At 37.3% G+C, this 20456-nt stretch overlaps 1 protein-coding gene across 3 annotated transcripts in view; it reads right to left on the bottom strand.

The window, feature by feature from the left end:
* Positions 1-20456, bottom strand: part of ARMC8 (armadillo repeat containing 8) — a 91036-nt gene that overhangs the window by 28909 nt on the left and 41671 nt on the right. For all 3 annotated transcript variants that reach the window (XM_033131894.1, XM_033131895.1, XM_033131896.1), the window contains 3 exons: positions 19046-19106; positions 16807-17007; positions 14001-14096 (listed from right to left, as the gene is read on the bottom strand). In XM_033131894.1, the coding sequence (XP_032987785.1) occupies positions 14001-14096; positions 16807-17007; positions 19046-19106 (358 nt within the window). The remainder of the gene's footprint in view (positions 1-14000; positions 14097-16806; positions 17008-19045; positions 19107-20456) is intronic.

The following is a 20456-nucleotide window of genomic DNA, read 5'->3' as shown; positions in this document are numbered from 1 at the left end:
TTTATACAGTGATTTCCAGCTTCCAAAGTGGCTAGGGTCTACTTTGGAATCTGGAAATCACATACCGATCTACTTCTCAGCGCACACCAACATAATCTCCCTCTTACCTTTATGCACCCCCGCCAGTCCCCTGAACTCCCCCCTTTCTCACTGTCGGCCTCCTCTTTTTGACCCTCATATACCTTTCTCCCTCACCTGGGTGCCCTGCTCCGATACCCACCATGTAGACAGATGCCCCTTTTCACTGTCCTCCCACCACTCATTCCTGCTCCATTCACGTCACAAACTGCCGATATTCCAGTAGAAAAACCACCAAACCTGGCTTTCAGTGTGTGCTACCCCACTGCTGCTCGCCCAGGCTTGCACACACCTGCAGGAGATGCCTGTATTCCCTGGGTGTTTACTTCACATCTCAAAGTACTCCCACCTCCCTCACGCCCTCAGTTCCTTGTATCCACCTCATTTTTGTACGGACATTGCTTTCTTTGTGGGACACAAGTTGCCTCAACTTTCTTCTCATTAAAATGTCTCCATACTTTTTTCTCCACTCTTGTTACACTGAAATTGGGTACTTGAAACTCAAGCCTTAGCGCTTCGATCCAGAAATGACCTCCCCACACCTTTCTTGCATCTTTACTCTGCCCCACCCCCCACTCCCATCCCTACTTAAAAGACACAAATGCCCTAATTTTAGCCTCTTTAAGTTACAGTCCTTTCTCCCCTGCCCTTCCTTTAATGTGGCCCACGGCTCTATTCATCTTTCACCCTACACATATGACAATGCTGTGGCTTGGTATGGTGACTTCCTGGAAGTTTAATCTACAATTCTTTCCTAGAGTTCGTTTCTGACCTCTAGCTCTGTATTCCCAACTGCCTGCTAAACACAATCTGATGTTTGGTGGAACTTCTACTCATGTTCTATACTGAGTTTCTCTTCTCTCTAAACCTGCACTTTCTCTATCTCCTTCCCTCTCTTTCCCTCCCTCCCTCCCTTCCTCTATCCCTCCCAATGGTGTTCTTCTCCCCGTCACCCAGGCACTAACGTTGTGTGAATTCTGACTCCATATCTCTTTCTAAATTCCCAATCATTATGACTTTGCACTATACCTTATATTAATTCCATCATCATTTTCACTCCAACAAACTAGCCAGGACCTGATTACTATTTCCTTGGGGTGATGGTGTTTTCCAAGTTATCTAATCTGCTGTGCCACAGCAGCTGTCAAAGATTGGTCGGATGACAGCTTACTTCACTCAAGCACTAGTCACTGGTCTTGCAACAGTCAAGGTCAAATCAGGACCTTCAGCATGGAAAGGAAACTAAAACCTGGGGCAAAAGTCTCAGGCACTGAATAGCTACACACTGAAGCCAGAAGGCTCCTTCCTAGTGGCTTGGAAAATTGTTTTTACTGAGGAATGAGAAGTGATAACTTAGGAGAAACAGTTGCCTGTACTGAGTGTAATTACATCACCAGAGAATAAAAAGTGGTGTGTGCGGGGGAAGGAGGTGCAGGAGCACATGATTATTCTACAAGAACTGGGCAACACAATTAACACGGGCTCCAGGTGCTTAGGAAACCTGGGCACAGGCAAGACATGAAAGAGGCTTCTGGATAATGTGTGCTGGTCACATTCAACCAAATATGCACATGTGCCCAGGGACAGGGCAGGAGTAGCAATTATGGAGCACATACGATGTGCCCTATAATCTTGAGCAACTCCCTTTCCCTCCCTGGGCCTTCAGTAAAATGGCAGGTTAGAGCAACGATTACTTTACCTCCAATCCTCTGCAATCAGTAGAGAAATAAAAATCGTGATAGGCTGGGCAAGAATATCATGCTGTTCAGAAGCACCATGGGAAGCAAGGTAGGTTAGAAGAGACTGGAGAGAGTGCAGGTCTCCTTAGACAGGGCATCAAAATCAGGGAGAAGGCAAGGAAGGGCAAATAGGGCCCAGCTCCTCCCTGCGTGCCTGTTTATTTATTCAGCTAATATCTAAATAAATAGTACCCACTGAGTGCTATGCATGCTTTCAAAACCTGAAGATACAATGGTGAGGGCAAGAGAGCCTGTGCTCCCACCAAACTTCCAGTTTTGAATAAGCAGGTGCAAGTAGCTGTTTAATGAATGCTATAGCACTTGATTCTTTGTCAGCAAGAGCACTTTAAGAATGACAGGTGCCGTGGGGCTTAAGGCAGAGTGAAATAAGTATCTATAAAACATAGGTAGGAGAAACATCCATTCTCAAGAATGGGAGTTTTACTATCGGTTGGGAAATGGCCACCAATGACCTTACCAAAGAATATTCAGACTCAGGACAGAGGACAGTGGGGAACTATGTTAGTAGCCAGTCACTGTAATATTAGAGCAGAACTTCATGCTTTCAATTTTCTGGGGGGTCTGATGGCTGACACTTTGGGGCTAGAATACAGCTGTAGGGCGGCTGGCAAACATTTCCCCTGAGTAAGGCTGTAAAACAGTAGGACGAGTTGGAAGTGGCTTTAATTCAGGCACACGGTAACCCTTCTCAGGCCATACTATGTCAAAATATCTGTAGCAGATGCCCTGGATTTGTGACCAAACTTGTTAGGGAGGGACTCCAGCAACCCTGCTAGGGTTCCAGAAAGCAACCCTGCTCAAGTTCCAGAAACTTCAGCTTGAACTACTTGAGTGGTCCACCTTCTCCATCAAGATGTCAGTCTGGGAGGAAGAGGAAGAATATAATGGAAAATAAAAATGTGAACCTAGGGTTCCAATCCAAAAGGGCATCCTGGGAGGCCGTGTGAATGGGCAGCAGGATCTCACTGTGGCTTTGTAAGCTTGAGGCCATTGAGACCATCTGAGCAGGGATAAAAGGAACATTATAAAGTGTATACACTGACCAAAATGAGGATAAAAATGTGATTATAAGACAGAAAAACGTCTGGAATTGAATCCAGAGAAAACTTTTTCAGGTCAGCAGGGAAGGAGTTGGCAGTGGTTGCTGCCACAGCCCACTGACCCACATGAAGGTCTAACAGAGAACCAGACAGCTTTTCTGATCTCGGCTTGGAAAGCCCAGAGCAATGAAACCTGGTCTCCACGGTGCCTGTCAATGACCCCAGTGCCCTGCTATATGACCTTGACAATGATGGACAGCAAGTCCTAGTGCCTGCAGATTCTTAGGTCCTTTCAGGATGTAAGAGCAATGTCAAATGCAGCTGGGATTGTTATGCCTCATGGGTCTCGTTGGAGATTTCTCAGCTAGAGCTCAGCAGGTATGCCCTGTGGTAGGGCTTTCTGGGTGGGGGGGGGGGAGAAGGGGAAAAGGGAAGAGGGAAGGAGGGGAGGAGGGAGGGGGAGAAGGAGAGAGGGAGATAGAGAGGGAGAGAGACAAACACTGCCCCTCTGCCTCTGTTACACAGATTCTGTGCCTGGCCAGGAGGAGTATTGAGTGCTGGATTGAACCCTTCAGAGTGGAGGAGGCCATCTCTCTTTCTCTGCTCTTCTAGGGACCTGGACTGTAAATTTAACTCCAGAATTAAATCACATTAAAAAAAAAATGCTGCATCCTAATCTGAGCAAGTTTTAGGTCAATGGACCAGATGTTATCCATTTCTCTGGGAAGTCTTTAGTCTTCACGACTACACACTTTTGCTTTTTGTCTTTGCCAATGCAGCTCTTGCATGGGTACATAGGATCTACTAGAAGATAATATGAAGCCCCTGTCATTGGGACAGGAGATGGCTATGACATATGGGAGAGAAGTGGAGTCAGCCTAGAGGGTAATGCAGAAAACACAAAACCCAGAAAATCCTAAAGCAGACGTTCATTGCTCACAGTGTTAACAAGAAAAAGATGGCTTTGGCTTAGAAGGGAAATCCTCAGGCCTCTACGAGCTCTAGTAGACCTTTAACTTAGTTGTGACCAAGTCATGCACCATCTTTTTGTCAGAACATACAAAGAACCGAAAGAGTCAGAAACATGGTCTTCAAAAAAATAAACCCAACCATTCTTCCAGCATGACCCAGGAGCAAGCATTTTCCAGGTGCTAGAAACTTCCGTTTGGATTTTGAGCTGTGATCAAACCAAGTCAAGCAGAGGATGTGGAAACTGAAATCAGGCAGATTCTTAGTGGTGTCATCAAACTGCTCCTACAATTCAAAGTGGGTGGGCACGGAGCCAAGGGAATTGAATGGCAAAGAGGACCTTCTCTTAACATCCATTACTTATGCCAATGCACACAATGGCCAGGTAAATACAATTTAATTCCAAATGGGCTTTTGTGAAAGGTTCCCAGAAAGAGGATAACAATTAGGTAGAGGGTAACCATTCAGAACTGGGCAGAAAGAGTGAAGACTTGGAATCAAAATTTGTAAGTCAGAAGAGGCAGCCTTTAAGATCTCAGTGAATAAAATCCAAAAAGTCCAGTTAAAGCAGTAGGGACTTATCAGCCAAGGAGGGTGTGGCACGAAGAGGTCTGGAAGGAAAGCAGGTCTGGCAAGTAAAGATCTACAGTACAGACTGAACCTGTGGCGGGTGGGTGGCAATGCTTTAGTCTCGTTAGTGCCAAAGCAGATAGCCCCAGGACACACACTTGCGTCTTCCCTGTGAGGGGCCATGTATTTATGGTCTGGCTCCTCATCTGGCTTTTCTTTTTTAAAGGAGATGAGCTCTAAGAACACAGGTCTGACATCAAAACAGTGAAGAGACTGGTTTTGGAAATGAGGTAGAAATCTGGGGAGGAAGACGAGGGGTTCTGAGGCAACATGGTAGACCCAAGAGTGAGATAAGCATGTACAACCCACTTATGTGGTGGACTGAGTAGATTCAGCAGGGCGTTGAGGAGGCCTCCATTGCTCAAATGGAAAACCAAACCTGCCCGGCTCCCCAGGCAGTGATCGTACTGACTGCCGCAGAATGCTTAACTGAAGGACATGGTGCCACACACATCATGGAAACGCTGCAGCACCTACCATCTACCATTCCTGAGTACATCCTTATGCCACTTCCCTTTTATTAAAACGAACAAACAAACAAAACCCAACAGCATATGGCCTTCCATGAATCAAGCCAGGGCATCGGCAGTGCTTGCTCCTAAACAGGTTCAACTGGGAAACAAGTCTCTTACTGCATCTTCTGCATGGCACTAGTGGCAACAGACATATCGGAAAGAACTACACTACTATGGTTGTTCCTTTGGTTGAACAATGTGAAAATCTGAAGGAGTCTTAGAAATAAACTCATCCAACTTTTTAGCTAATCAATGAGGTCTTGGAAGTTCCGTAAGACTCAATCACTGGTCCAGGTTCTCTAGGCACACTGGGGCACAGCTGGGGCTCCCCTGGGTTTTCTTACTTCCAGTGTGAGGTCCTTTCTACTCGCCGTGTTGTAAGGATGAGACTTTTGCTTAGCCTTAATAACTAAATGGAGATCTGACTTTGAAAACTGGGAAAGAAGAGAAGAACTTTAAAACTTTATCAGAGCTAGGGAACTACAGACTATGTATACTGACATACTAGGCCAATAAAGGTTAGTATACCATAAGCCCCAAGAGAGGTCATCAGTAATAAACTGAACTGACAAGAAAAAGATACTTTTCACAAGGCCTCCAAGAGAGCAAAGGACAAATCAATGATTCAGCTTGGGTTGTGGGTACAAATGATAAGGGTCGGAGAGGATGCAAGCCAATGACAAAAAAGATAAACCAAGAAAACACTGTAAAGAAACCACGACAGTGAGTTCTGCTGACTTTTCAATTTAATTCCCCAATGCTCTCCATTCTAGAATCGGGATCTAGCTTGTGCAGACACTACCTAAACAGAACACACATCCTACTGTTTTCAGGCCACAAACCCCATCTGTTCTGGATGAGAACTGCAGACCTTCCCAATCACAGCCTACTCTACGTAGTATCTTTGCCATTGCTCCAGTGTAAGATTTTCTGACATTTTCCTTATTTATTTTTTAAATAAAGATAGTTTTTACCAAAGGCTCTCCTTATTAAAAGATATACAGCTTCTCTTAGAACAGATCATTGATCAATATATTATATTCTAAAGTTTCAATAAACATTTTACAAAGCATTTCTTCCTTTCTCTCACTCTTCCATTATTATCAACTCCCACATTCATATCACCTTTCTCTAATTCCACAATCTTGGGAGTGAGGGGGTAAGGGAAATAGTGCATCTCCTCTCAACCAGAGAAGTGAAAAAAAAACCCTCATCAGAGTTGATCTGCAGGGCTTCCTTTTGGTCCTTTCTCTTGATGGCACTGCACTAAATTAACATCTAATCTCTTCTGGGCCTAAGCCTGGGAGCAGTGTTTCGTCAGTGCTATTTTGTAATTTCTACATTGGAACCTGTCTGTCTTTTTAATAGCTGGGAAACACTCACGTTAAATGTGTAGAAGAAACACTCAAAGTTCTAAACTTTGCTACACTATGGGGAGCTCTCTCTCAGCCTGACTTTTCCTTCGCCTAAAACCAAACACATAAATACACTGTGTCAGAAATACTTATAATGTCTAAAAATATCTAAAAATATTTCCTCTATCAAAAAATATTTTTCTACATGTAATAGTTCAATTTTTAAAGGTTCAATCATTAGTTTAATGGCAGAATAGAACTTGAACAGCTTAGCACAGAAATAAAACCATCATAAATTACTATTCAGTAACAGAACTAGAAACCTCCCCTCCATTCTTACTGTTTCCCACAGATCTGAATGGCACACTGTGCTAAGAATTGTGATATAACGTCCCTGCTGTCCCCTACTCCTCTCTGTATAGAGCCATACACACAACAGTCTTAATTATCCTACAGGTTGGCTGGCTGAATTTTCACATCCAGACATACACAATTTACTCCATAAATACAAGTTACTATATGCTGGGTATTGCTTGTATGGAGCTTACATTCTAGTTACGAACATTTTAGCTTGACGAGGAAGTGGTAACTATTAAAAGAAGTTCCAAGGATTCAAAAATGTTGCCTCAAGTTGAAATCTATTCCATACGAAAGCTGTCTACAAAACAGAATGCTGAAATAGCACCCCTATGACATCATTAACTCTGGATGCCTTCTTTCTAGAACATTAATTTACAATGTAATCACATCTAGACAGTTCCCGTAGAAATGCATATTCAATTGATACAGAAGGAACACATATTCTGTTGGTCAAAATTTCTGAAACAACTGATTTCAGTCTTTTGGAAGGAGAAAGTGAGAATGCTTTCAAATAAACTTCTTTATAGGAGATGGACTCTTCCAGACTCATTCACAATAGGCTATTTTAATTATAGTCATATCTTAATCATATCTGGGTGTATCAATCATGACAAAACGGGCTTTTAGTGTAGATGAGGCCCTGGAGTTACTACATAGCAATTTAGTGTCTCATCTCCTTAGCTACTTTAAATTGTAAACTCCCACAAGTTACACACCAGTCTTCTGCTTCATTCGTGTGCACATAGGAGGAGGTATATCATAAATGCCAGATGGATAAGTGGATATAATTAAAGCATCTCATTACTCACTTTATACCAAAAACTATGTGAGAGGAGACACAATTTTTCTGAATCTGATGTTTTGCAATCAGCTAGGAAAATAACCTGTACTTCATACTTTAAAAAAAGAACAGGAATTGTAATTCAATGGTTCATGCAACTACAATACCACAATAAACACTGTAATACTCAATTTTATGTCTCCATTTAATGAAACTCTGAAATAGAAATTATTGGATTTCATAAATACCTCTATTATGTACATAGCATTATCACTCCCAGGTTTGCTTCTTTCAGTATGCAGAAGGCCAGGGTCTCAAAACTGTGGGCAAGTGGCAAACCCTGGTCCTGTCACGGTTAACTCTTTAAAAATACTTACCATCATGAATGAATGTTGCAGAGTTCATTTAAAATTCTTTGGTAGATAAGCTTTAAGAAGATAACTAACAATTTTACCACAGATTAAGTCAAGGAATTCTCAATTCTGAATGAATTTGTTGTTATTCAGTAGCAAAGCCAAGTCCTGCGGGGTGCTACTTCTGTGGTATCGTCGAAAAACTTCAAATGTTCGAGGTGTTTGTTTCAACATGCAAGCTAAGGCTTAGAAATAATTCCTTGCATCTGCCTGATTTCATGGCAGAGACCAATACAGAGTTTTGACACTGCGCCTTTTAAACAACCATTTAGAATTATTAAACTTGGCAAAATATTTAAAAATATAAATTCATGGTATAATTATACTGTTACCCAGGAGAACAACTAGTAATGAAATCAACCTATAACAAATGATAAAAATGTTTAAACAGAAATGCTTAGTAAATTTCTGAGACAACAGAAAGATATTAAGAAATACTAACCTAAATTTACAAATACACTTTAAAATCCCATAACTTCAAAAATACAGAAGAATTTACATTTGTTCAAAATTTGAACATACATATTTGGGATTTGGTTTCATATGAATGACAACCCTTTGGAGAAATGACATCTATGGCAACCATGAACAATAATACTTAGAGAACTAAAGTCGGATAGAGTTTGGCTTCCTTACTTTTCCTACCTATGATTTTAACCAATTATTGATTTATACTGTATATCCTACTTAATTTTTTTAAAACCCACATTTTATTTTGGTGCTTTGAAAGGCATGCTATAGCAACAAAAAGTTTTTAAAACCAGAATTTTAAATATATTTAAAAATATTATAAAAGTAAGAATACATCTTGTCATTAATAAGAGATAAACTAAAGAGCTTATGCTTCTGAAGTATAAATATTCTTACTATAAAAAATAAATAACAGAACTGGAAATTTATAAAGTCACTGTCTTCATTGCAAACCTTTTTGATTTATGCCCCAATGTTGTTCAGCTTTTCCGATACACTTAAAAATATATATTTATTTTTAATCTTCCAATGAAGTCATTTAAGAGATTCTAACAAATGCTTCCATTTATTGAGCACCTATAGGCACCATTCTAAATATTTTAAAAACATTGTATCTTATCTCCTCACAATGAACCTGCAGATATAACTTCCTTTGCTAAGAAAAAGAAGGTAGAAGACAAATCCTCATTTTTCTTTATTTTCCTTTCATTTTTCTCTGCCTATACTTCTCAAAATATTTATTCAGTTTAAGAAGAAAACACATCCCACCCTTGACCACCTTCTTTCACGTATGTCATGTAAAACCATTAGGATTGGATGATTTTTTTTCCCCAAGGAACAAAAATTTAACATGTTTTCAATTTTTGAAAATAAAGGCATTTAGAAAAATTAAAAATGACCAAAAAAATAAATTATTAATTTTCAAAATGATCTGAGGATAGCACCATTGATATATCATCATGTCCATTTTAATTGTCTCCAAGCAATTCCTTCAGCCCCTGGCAAATTCTTCCTGGCCATTCCTTACTTTTCTCGGGCTTTCTGAGGCTTCATTATAAATGCTGTGTTTTAAGAGCATGTTTTATTGCTCGTTATCTCATCGCACAGCTTGTCCCACTCCCTTCACCCATCAGACAATGTTTATACAATGTAGGTAGTTCAATCAGTCTATGTAGAATTGAATTAAATTACTGACCTTAAAAATCTGACATTCATTAATTGGGAAGACAATAATGTATATAGATGTATATCACTTTACAGAATAGGTTGATTCCTGAGAGTGAGGATAACTTCTATAAACCAAGTCCTACTTTTATGCCTAGAAAAAAAAATTGGTCCAGATTCACATTTGTAAATGCTGTACAATTTTTTTTTAAATCTCACCTCTAGAAAGGAAAAAAAAACCACTATGAAATAACGGTAAAAATAATTTAAAAATTAAACAAGTACCATACCATAAAACATGTTCTCTTTGATATCAAACTGAGTAGAAGTTTGGAATTATCTGCCTCTTGAAAAATGGGAATTTCCTGCAATTTCTTTATGCTAAGTATAGTGAAACCCCTTGCCTATGATCAGATATGTATTTCCTCTCTTCACATACCTGTTGAATTGCTAGTAAAGTTATGAAAGTTCTTAATGCAGGGAGGCCCATATATAATTCAATTAAGGGTGCTTAATAATGCAATTTTGCAACATGGTTCATTTGTCCATTCATTCATTTTTTTCATTCATTCATTCTTCAAATATTTATTAAGTGCCAACTATGTACAAGGCAGTTGTCAATGCTGGGAAGACAGTGATGAACAAAACATTAAAAAAAAATCTCTGCCCTCATGGAGCTTACATTCTAGTTCCTCAAAAGGGATCTCTAGCTAAAATATAAGTACTCAAAATCCAAGAGGAAAGCTTTCTGAAAGGCTCATTAGTCAGATACCTCAAAGGAGCAAAGGCTACAATAAATACTGCATTTAACATTTCTAATGTTTTATTTTTATCAAAAGTAAAAATAACATCCTGTTAAGTTTATTAATTTCCTGGAATTTTAACTTATATTTACTATTTCTAATTGTCCTCCATTTATACTTTCTATTTCTAATAAATTCTACTAGTTCCTTGAAGAAAGTAAGAGAGAGACAATCCATTTAAATTTCCAACCTAATTTATGATAAACAGGTACCAATCAAGTAATGGTCTTGATAAGAGCAATTCTTTGATATAAAAAAATCAGCCTCACTATTACAGGATTACTTGCCATGGTTGACTCTGCATGACTTAACCACTGACTGGGGTTATAACTGGAAATGCCAGTACCTGAGAGAATTTGTTAGGTATCATAACTTCTTTCTTTTTTACTGTCCCATTAACTGATCTTATGCTTCTTAGTCAGCATTAATATATGGTAAAGGCTATCATTAGAAACTAGACTTTCCCCCTGGAAGAGATTAGAGTTAATTTTTACCTGGCATTGCTGTGAGTGCAGTTACTGCTAATGTGCTCTGGACCCTTCTTCCACTGAGCTCTCAATTCCTGCCTCTACCCTTGCTTTCCCTAACCAGAATTCTTGAATTATTGTAAGTTAAATATGGCCAAGCTACATCTGTTTGTCAAGCTCAGTGGTCCCTTCATCTTTTCTTGGGCTTCTTCTCCCTCTTCATGTCACAGTAATGTTTTCGACTCTCACCTGCAGAACTCTTTCTACCCTCCTTCACTCTCTGACAGAATACCATAGGAAATCAGGAAATTTGTAAGTATGCCACAGAGTGATAAAGGATGCAAAGCTAGGAATTAGGATAAAGAAAGATCCGGGCATACTGAAGGAAATGTCACTTTGTGTATGATTTCTACATTTTCATTTCTATATTTATTCAATATTTATTGTTTCTTAGGTTCCAATGAGTGTTATATAGTTGTTGTTGTGTTTTTTTTATGGGAACACACCCACACTGCTCCAGAGCAGGAGTGATATTATCTCTGACCTATAGGTCCTACTTAGTCTTCAGCTAAATTTTGTCTGGCACAGAGAGAAGGTATCAAGAAATGAAATCACAGTAGGCCTTTAGAAGTCTTTAGAAGCAGTAAGACACAGACAGAATTCGATGAAGGGAGAAGGCCTGTGTCTTTCTCCCTTACAGCTAAGTATACCTCTCACTGGCTCTACCTCTTTGCTCTAGTTTTCTTTTCTTCATTCTGCCTCATTTCCTTAACTGACCATAACAGGGCAATGGGATATACGTTACTTCCTGTATTTATTGAATCACATCCCCATTTTCAACTTAAAAGGCAGACCAACTGAACAGTACATATTTTTATCCTGAAACAAAAGGCTTTTTTTTTGTTTCTTTTGGGGGTCCTTTTTTTGAGGGGTTGGGTAGGTCTACAGTCCTTAAAATTTGTTTCAAAGATTCTCCTTTTGTTAACTCAGTAAATGGAAATTCAATCTTAGCAAGCATAAATATTGCATTAAAAAAAATAAAACAATAATAAACATTGTACTTCAAGAATAGGCACAAAAAAATATAATCAAAGTTCTTAAGGCATAAGTGATAAAGATAAATAAATATTTCATAGAGAATTAAATAAAAATCTATCCAAATAATTATTTCAACAAAAAAATGGAATAGAAATAAATGCATTCAAAGGAAAAGGGTTGGCATTTATCATTTTTTTTATACACTGAAAATAAGGATTCTCCACTCCTAAGAACCATTTCCATGTAGATTTTATCACAAAATTACTTATATTTTCCATTTTACAATTTCTCTCTTCAGTGGTTGCTATGAACTATAAATTATTCAAACACTTAATTTCCCAGAAATTAAATATCTTCCTAAAAACTGTATAATCCCCATTACATAAGAATGTCACAATATCTTTTCTTCACCACACAAAAAAACTATAATAATTATAACTTATTCTTTATTTGTCATCTTTCTACAGAAATTATCAGGATTTAGCCTTACCAGGAAATTATACACATTAATGCACACAAGTTTTAATAGACTACTGATCATCAGACTGTAATGATGCAAGGATGTCTACAACACGATATCACAAATTAAGTCATTGATTCCAAAACACAGTTTATTAACAAAAAAGTACAAAGAAGTACAAATGGACAGCCTACTATCTCCCCCAATTACGGTCCATCTGTCCATCTCCCTTCCAGTTCACGGCACGGCCTTCTTGAGCTAGCAGAGGGGGTAAAATACCTCTCCTCTTTCTAACGGGCCCTAGTAACTAACCAAAAACAAATCATGTATTTAAGTTATACAGTCCATATAAATTTTTAAAAAATGTTTTATCTATATGAATTGCCATAAAAGCCTCTTCCCTTGCGATACACCATGTACCTAAACTGAATGAAACATATCAGAATCAACATCCAAAAATCAAGTTGCGACACAGGGCATACCATATTACTAGTATGTTTGCCTTTTAGTAACAGTTTACATATGAAAGCTTAGGGGTATCAAGAAGGAGTTTCATAGATATTTACTAAAAACACTTCAAGTCAAAAACATCTTGTTAACTAAACTGAGGTACATGGAAAACATTCAGTTTAGTTGTGTATTTTTACACTGATTGTAAATCAAAGCTACTCCCACATCTAATCTTACTATTAATTACAATTTTCTTCAAGAATGGTTCCTTTTCAATTTATTTCAATAAACCTATGTTTATTCCATACTTCTCTCTCTACAAGCCCACAGTACTTCTCTGAATCATGGTAAATTCCCAGTATTTTGTGATTCCTTTCCCAGGGCTCCTTCAAATACCAATATAGATGGAGAGACTTAGTAAATTGCCATGTTCAGTAAACAATGCCCAATTTGTTCTTTCTGCATTGGTTCATCAAGACAGAAAAGGTGGAGTTACTTTACTGATGGTTCCTAAAAGCCTTGTGTAAAATTTATTAGATTATATATTTTTTTGAGTGGTAAGCTCCAGTTTTTCGGTTTGAGGAGGAAGCCAGGTCAGAGCTTACCACTATACTTTGCTTCCTGCTTAAAACTATTCTCATAAAGAATATGAGTTCAGTGTTGGACTAGGCTGTAATAACATAAGGTGCTATACCAGTGATACATTTTTTGGGACCTGGAAATTCAGATGACCACTCACTAAACATAAAAATCATCATTCCACAAAGATTTTATTCACATCAAACTTGCACAGTAGCAAAAAAATCAAACATAACTAAGCCACATATCAAAGAACAATATACAATAGAGATTTAAATTTCTCAATGGCATTGGAAAGTATTTCCATAAATAACATTTACAATTCTAGTGTTAGGTCTTTCAAGGTGTCAGAAGCTTCACAGTGCTAGAATTGATTTTTATCAGAACACATGCAAAAATGTGCAACATAATAATCCATATTAATGACACAAAAAAAAGCACACCAGTTATTTGTTATTCCAGCACGGCCATGCCACTCTATGTTCTAAAAACAAACAAACGACCCCCCAAATCCGGGTCCCATTCATTCTTCAATTATGCCTTTAGTCACTCTGCTTTATTATATTCAAACAGTCACTGTTAGTGCTCTTCACCACGACTTTCAGGTTGACGTCACTCCCTGCCTGCTGGCTGTCAGGACTGGGGGACGCCCCTCTCCCAGACTCACCTTCTTCCGGATGTCTTCATCATTTGCTCCAAGAGAGGCATAGAGCTTGAATGCAGCCTGGCGGAGTTCATGAGCATGTTTTAAGTCATGATCAAGCTATGGGAGGGAAAAAAAGGTATGTTACAACTCAATCCACAAATTAAATTTTCAATAAAACTAATCGAGTAGAGTTTGAGAGAAAAAATGTTTAACAACTACTAACATATTAATGCGCTCTCATTGAATTCCTGATTATTTTGGGGTTCTGATCACATATGACTGAGACCTGGCTGTGTTTGTGTCAGCATGGTCTAGAATACAGGCAGTCGGCTTCTGTCTAAAAGTAAACCCCACAACACTTGACAGTGGTATAAGAAAAACCTTTGTGAACCTTTGACACCTAAAAATTCAGGGTTCCTAGAGAGTGGGCTTAGTGGCACTGATGCCTGCTTGCACCAGCTCTTTGCAATGCTCTCCTCAAAAACAAAGCACACTCAGCCCCAGAATACAGCTGACAACTTGAGCGCTGCTGCAACAATGTCTTTAGCAAGCTTTACCAAACATTAAGAGTAGTGCTAGCCTAATCTCAGCATTTAAAAAGCTTTTAGAAACAGGGAACACTCTATGAAAATCCTTAATGAACAACGTACATGGTAATCATTACTATGTATCTATTACAATTATTTGAGATTTACGTTTGAGGGCTTCTTTTGATAAATCTATTAAAATTACTTACTGGTATGAAATAATTAATGCTATCTTTCCATATGCATAACCAGCTTCCTAAGTTATCAATTTCCCATACACCTGATTTGACCAAACTACCATAACAATAAAATAGAAGCATCTTCTCAGTACACTTTCAAAGAGGGATTACAAACCAGTAAATATACAAGGCATATCAATAATGTAAATAATTTTATAACTAAGAGATATAACTTCCAAAATATCACTACTTTTTCCAAATGAGTTGCCTTGGAAAGGTTCACCATTATGCAATGATGGACGTGTTGTTTAAAACATTCTGAGACCCTCTTTTGAAACTTCCTGAAGAGCTAAGTGGCTTATTAGCTACAAAACCCTGACAATAACATATCTTTATGAACTAAGAGAGTTTTAATTGTCACTGATTGTGGTGTGTAAAGATGGGGAAATCCAGCTGGGTAACATCATTTAGTGTAACAAAAATAACAACAAAAACTGAAACTCATTTGGGGTGGTTCTGAGGGCAATCCTTAAAAGTAGTTCCAAAAATGTTTTGAACAAGAAGGCGATGGTGGACAACAGGAGGAATCTCCCAACATACAATGAGGAACACTCATTTTGACATGTAAGTTCTAAAATACTTATTCTTAAAGTTTTAACTACATTCTAGTCATCAATATATTAGAATACTGAGCTGGACCACAAAAATTACACATTTATTAACATGTAAGAATTTAATATTCAAGTTGGGCATTAGGAGATCATTTAAAAAATTATTACTCTAGTTTAATACTGTGATGAAAATGGAAAAAGTCTTAACAGAAGGGATAATCTACATACTATTAAATGATTTGCAGACGCATAGGAGAGAAGTTCTTCTACGTTCCCTCACTCTCATGTCCATCAAAGTGTTCTGTTTGCCTTGCTGGGATGGTTCACTAAGCGTACTCATGAGGGTATAGATAGGACTTGCTCATGTATCTTTGAACCAGTGACACACTGTGTCAGTGAGAGCAGTGCCAGAGGGAAAATAAACAAGGCAGCTGGTTCAACATAACCCATCACGTCTGCTGGAAAAAAACGATCCTACCTTCAGTAGGAAGAGCAGGCACATAACTTAAATATGCAGAGGGCAGTATACATTATTAATACAAATATCAGTGAAGGTTATTTTAGGCCCTTCCTGAGACAGAGAAAAGACATACCCTTAATAGTTTATTTGATTCTCAACGTTAAATGCCAATTGAACCATTGCCTACCAGATGAAATTTTTTGGAACTCAGGGGCATGGGAGAGGTCAAGAGAACAGTTTTTAAATATTTACCATTGGGACCACTAGTATCAAAAATACAGTCACATTCATGAAGCAGTACTGGTTACTGGTTAATTAGGAGGCAATGCTCTCTCTACCATGACCTCCTTAAATAAACTTTCTCTAACAGAATATTTATTTAGCTCTTATGCTTAAAGAAATGGATATGACAAACAGGCTGACAAAAACAAAGTCAAAGTAATATCCACCTATTCTAAGGAACTTGTATTTTGAGAAAAAGTTAGCACATTTTGGTTCTTAATGGTCTCAATCTAGAGGTTAAATGGGCTTTAGTTGTCACCAGCAGACACAAAGCACAGTATAAACTTCAAAAAGGAAAAAGATGGCAAAAGTTAGAAGAAAAGGTAGCAAAAAAGAAACAGTGGTGGAGAGTGAAATAAAGCCACTCAGTCACTTGTAACAAAAGGTCACCCTTGACCAGAAGAATGAGAATATAGCAACAGAGATGACTCTGAGAACTTGTATAGGATTAGATAACACTGATAAAATGTCAATAACCAGCTTCGAGACCAGACCCCAGTATTTCGGGGTTTTAGTTGGGAATTGGGGATGCAATTTTCTTCTTTCCCGATTATCTCCTTTAATAAAAAAGTTCCTAATAAAAAACATGAAACAAATTGGATTCAAAAACTCATACAGCAACATCATCTATGTTACCAAATGTACAAGATCCCTTTATTTAAAACGGCTTTGAATTATAATCATCAATTGGTTCCAGGTTGTGAACAGTTAAGTAAAGCTTTTAAAAACTCCCTCTCTTGAGCTGCTGAAAAGGAAAAGAGAACATACCCTTTTAATGTCAGTGATGGCACTCACTGAGCTGGGATACTTGAAATAATCAGCAAGCATGGCAATGAGGTGGTCGGTAATGCTAGCGATTCTCTGTAGCTCAACATCTGGTTCAATGAGATAGGCGAGTGTCTCAGCTCCTTCCACTCTCTCCTCTAGCAATCTCTCCTTACTGCACATTCGGACCAAACAAGGCAATGTCTGGAAGGCAGTGAAATGAATTATTTGCTTTTTGGTAAAGGCGAAAGCTTGGTGGAGAGCATAAAGAGACTGAATCAACTCAATGGTTTTTACTGGGAGTCACGTTTGTGATCCAATTCTCAATAAAAACTTTTAAAGAATAAAAGGGTTTTTTGGAATGTAAAAATAAAATTCAGTACCTGTTAATCATTTATGCCAACACACTAAACTAATCATATAATCAAAGCACATTAATACAAACTCTCATTAGGTTTCTGTGATCGTTAAGACTGAAGCATGAGTTATTATGCAACCTTACGAAAGTCATTTAAGAATCCCTAATCATGTCTGTTTCTGTCCCATCTATGTATTTATTTATGTGAAAGATATCCAGCAGTTTAATCAGGAACTATTTTGCCTCAGAAAAAGTATGCTGTTTTTTCCTTAGTGAGTAATATGGCTGGGATGACTTCTATTTTTTTTGTTTTTGTTTGGGGATTAATAAGTATAGTTGCAAAAAATACAGCTTTAAAACTACAGTGACCTTACCATCACTCAAATTCCACCAGTTCTCTTATAATCCAAGTGAAATGCATTAGTCACAGTTCCTACTCTACGTTTTCCAAAGAACTCCCTGGAAAGACTGATACCTACTAGTCCAGTTTTATTTCTGAGGTCCTTCAAAAACCTTGGCACTGGTCTTGGTACTTTTTCTACATCAGATTCTCAGTAAAAATACCCTATCTTTTTACTATATTTAAGGCTGATGAATCCACTTTAAAGGATAATGTGGAAGTAGAAACTGAAATATTACAGTTATAGGAAGACTTCCTTAACTGCCACAGTCAACTGTGCTCTGCTCTTTTCTGAGTTCCTATTATATCTTTATCCCCGAGTTTAGCACTTTATTGTTCACTATTGACTTCTGGCTCATTCGGGCTTTACCATACAAACATCGGCTTCCAAGAGGAAAGCCTCATTCTTATTTTCCCATGAACAGTTACTAACATTTATCAATTCCGTAAGTTCATGGATTATTGAATTTAATGCTCACAACTACTACACGAAGAAGACACTATTAACTCAGGTTACCAATAAGGAAGAAAAGGAGGGGTAGAGCAGTTAAGTAAATGAACTAAGATCACTTGCTTCACAGATGCCCTTAGCACTATCTGCAGTGTTGTTGACTTAGGGGTTCTCAGATCTCATTAAATTAATTGACTTTCTTCACCAAAGACTAAAGTAAACATTGGTCTTCTTTAACCGTGGGTTCATTTTGAACACTGATAATGAGAAACCTCACATTCATAAAATGACACACAATCAATTTATTTACACTGGTTTTGTTCTTTATAGCTAATGAGACGTTTAATGTATTTACTATATAGTTATTCTCACTGTAAACCTGTGGAATAGATGAGCAGGAATTATTACTTCCATTTTCATAATTAGGAGTCTGACACATCAAAAAAATCAGAGGTGTGCCCAAGGTTACCAAGAGGTAGGAGTGCTAAAAGCAGAGTTTAGGTCTTAGGACTTCTAGGGTTAGTCTCTTGTCTGGGTGTTGCTGAGTCCTAGTTGATATGGATATACTACAATGATGAGGATTGCTTTCATGTGTGATTTACTTATTCTTTCTCATTGTGCCGTTTGATTACAAGCCACGAGGGTGATACAAAGTCTTTATCTGCAGAGGTAGTGAACTGCTTGCCTACAGACCTGTGTTACAAACTTAATGAATACCAAGGACTAAAATATATTTTCTATTTCACCTAAGTTTACATATTCCTACAACTGTACATACTCTCAATTACCATAAAAATGAAAAAGGTATAACAAGGAAAGAGTTACTTCACTTTGACTTTCGAAACACATCTAAAATCAATTTTTAAAACATGGCATCCCACTGAAAAGAAAAGCAGTGTTTTATTACTATTTTATGCTATGCACACATACCATAGTGATAAATGTGTAAAAACAAATAGGAATACCAATATTTAGATTCAACACTATGACTGGTTAATTGTCACATGCTTGTAGAGAGAATTAATTAGCTCACCTTTAACACTATACAGTTGTCATCTGTCCGAATTGCTCCAGCTCTACACATGTAAGTTAAACTGGAATAAGATGGCAGAAAGTAAGTTTTCGCTTGTGTTTTAAAGCTTTAAAAGGAAAATTACTTGCCTTTAAGATTTTAAGGAAAAAAAAACAAAAAGACAACTACTCTCATTTACCTTGATGGAGGTTTTGACGTTCCTTTATCTGAGGTTGTTAATTTAATAGTCAAAAGACAACTAATTTATACAGATATTTTTTTTAAAAAAACTACAAATTGTTTTAAAAATAAATGGCGTAATAAGTGGATAAATTTTGAAGCTAGATACTGGACACATTGGAGTTCTTTGTACTTTTCTCTATTCTTCTTTATGTTTAAAATTTTCCATAATAAAAAAAAACCACTAAGAATAAAATATAAAGTTAACAAAGTAGCTAAGTTTAAATGAAGTTAAGTTGGGACATTACAACTTCAATAGCAACAGAATTATCACAGAAGCAGTTAACTCATAATACTTACAAGTATCCATAAAAAATTAACTAACTATTCAGAGGTTACCAGTAGTAACTTTGAGAATTAGGCAATGACTTGGTTCTTCACAATTATATCTGGCTTTGAATGAGAATAAAATTACTTTGTATTCTCAAAGCAGGTAATGAACATTAATCACTTTAGAAACTTGAATTAATGAATTTCCTTTTTGAATTAGATTCCTTTAGTAAGCTGAGGGAAAAAAAGAAACACTAAAACACCACATACTCTGACTTCTAGGAAAAGCTATAAACAAATCAATAAAATTCTTTACTTATATTGTAGAGGGTTGAACTTTTTATAGCTATTATCATTATCTTAAGGCTTGTTACCACACTGGTTTTTAAAAGCAGTCTTATGAGAGGATTACCTTACTAAATAAGAAGCAAATACTCAGTTTTGAAGACAAAAAGCAAACAAATAAAAAAAAATACAAATAATATAAACAAATAAAAAATAAACAATTCATGGTACATGAGTAATTAATTCACTGAAATTCCCCATTCTCGCCAAATATTAGAGAGCCACAGCTTCTTAAATACTGAAACAAAATAATTCATTTAGCATAGAACCCTACACAACCTATCTGTTACTCAACCTGTTAATGTGTTAATAATTACAGAATTAACATGTACTGAAGGCTTGTATGAGCCAGGAATTGTGCTAATAAGAACTTTATACAACTATCTTATAAATTGTCACATCTCTGTAAGGATTCTTTGTTTTGTTTTTCCTAAAGATGAGAAAGCCACATTCTCTGAAATCATGCCTCGATTATCAATTTCAACTAATTCTCACTCCGTATTTCTATATCTTTATATTTTCCTGACTTAATACGCAGCATAATATGTGTTGGTTAAATCTGATCTAATTCTGTATT

Source organism: Rhinolophus ferrumequinum, chromosome 17 (assembly GCF_004115265.2).
Source record: "Rhinolophus ferrumequinum isolate MPI-CBG mRhiFer1 chromosome 17, mRhiFer1_v1.p, whole genome shotgun sequence".
Classification (NCBI taxonomy): Eukaryota; Metazoa; Chordata; class Mammalia; order Chiroptera; family Rhinolophidae; genus Rhinolophus; species Rhinolophus ferrumequinum.
The sequence above is the reverse complement of the archived record's forward strand: the minus strand, read 5'-3'. Positions and strand labels throughout refer to the sequence as shown.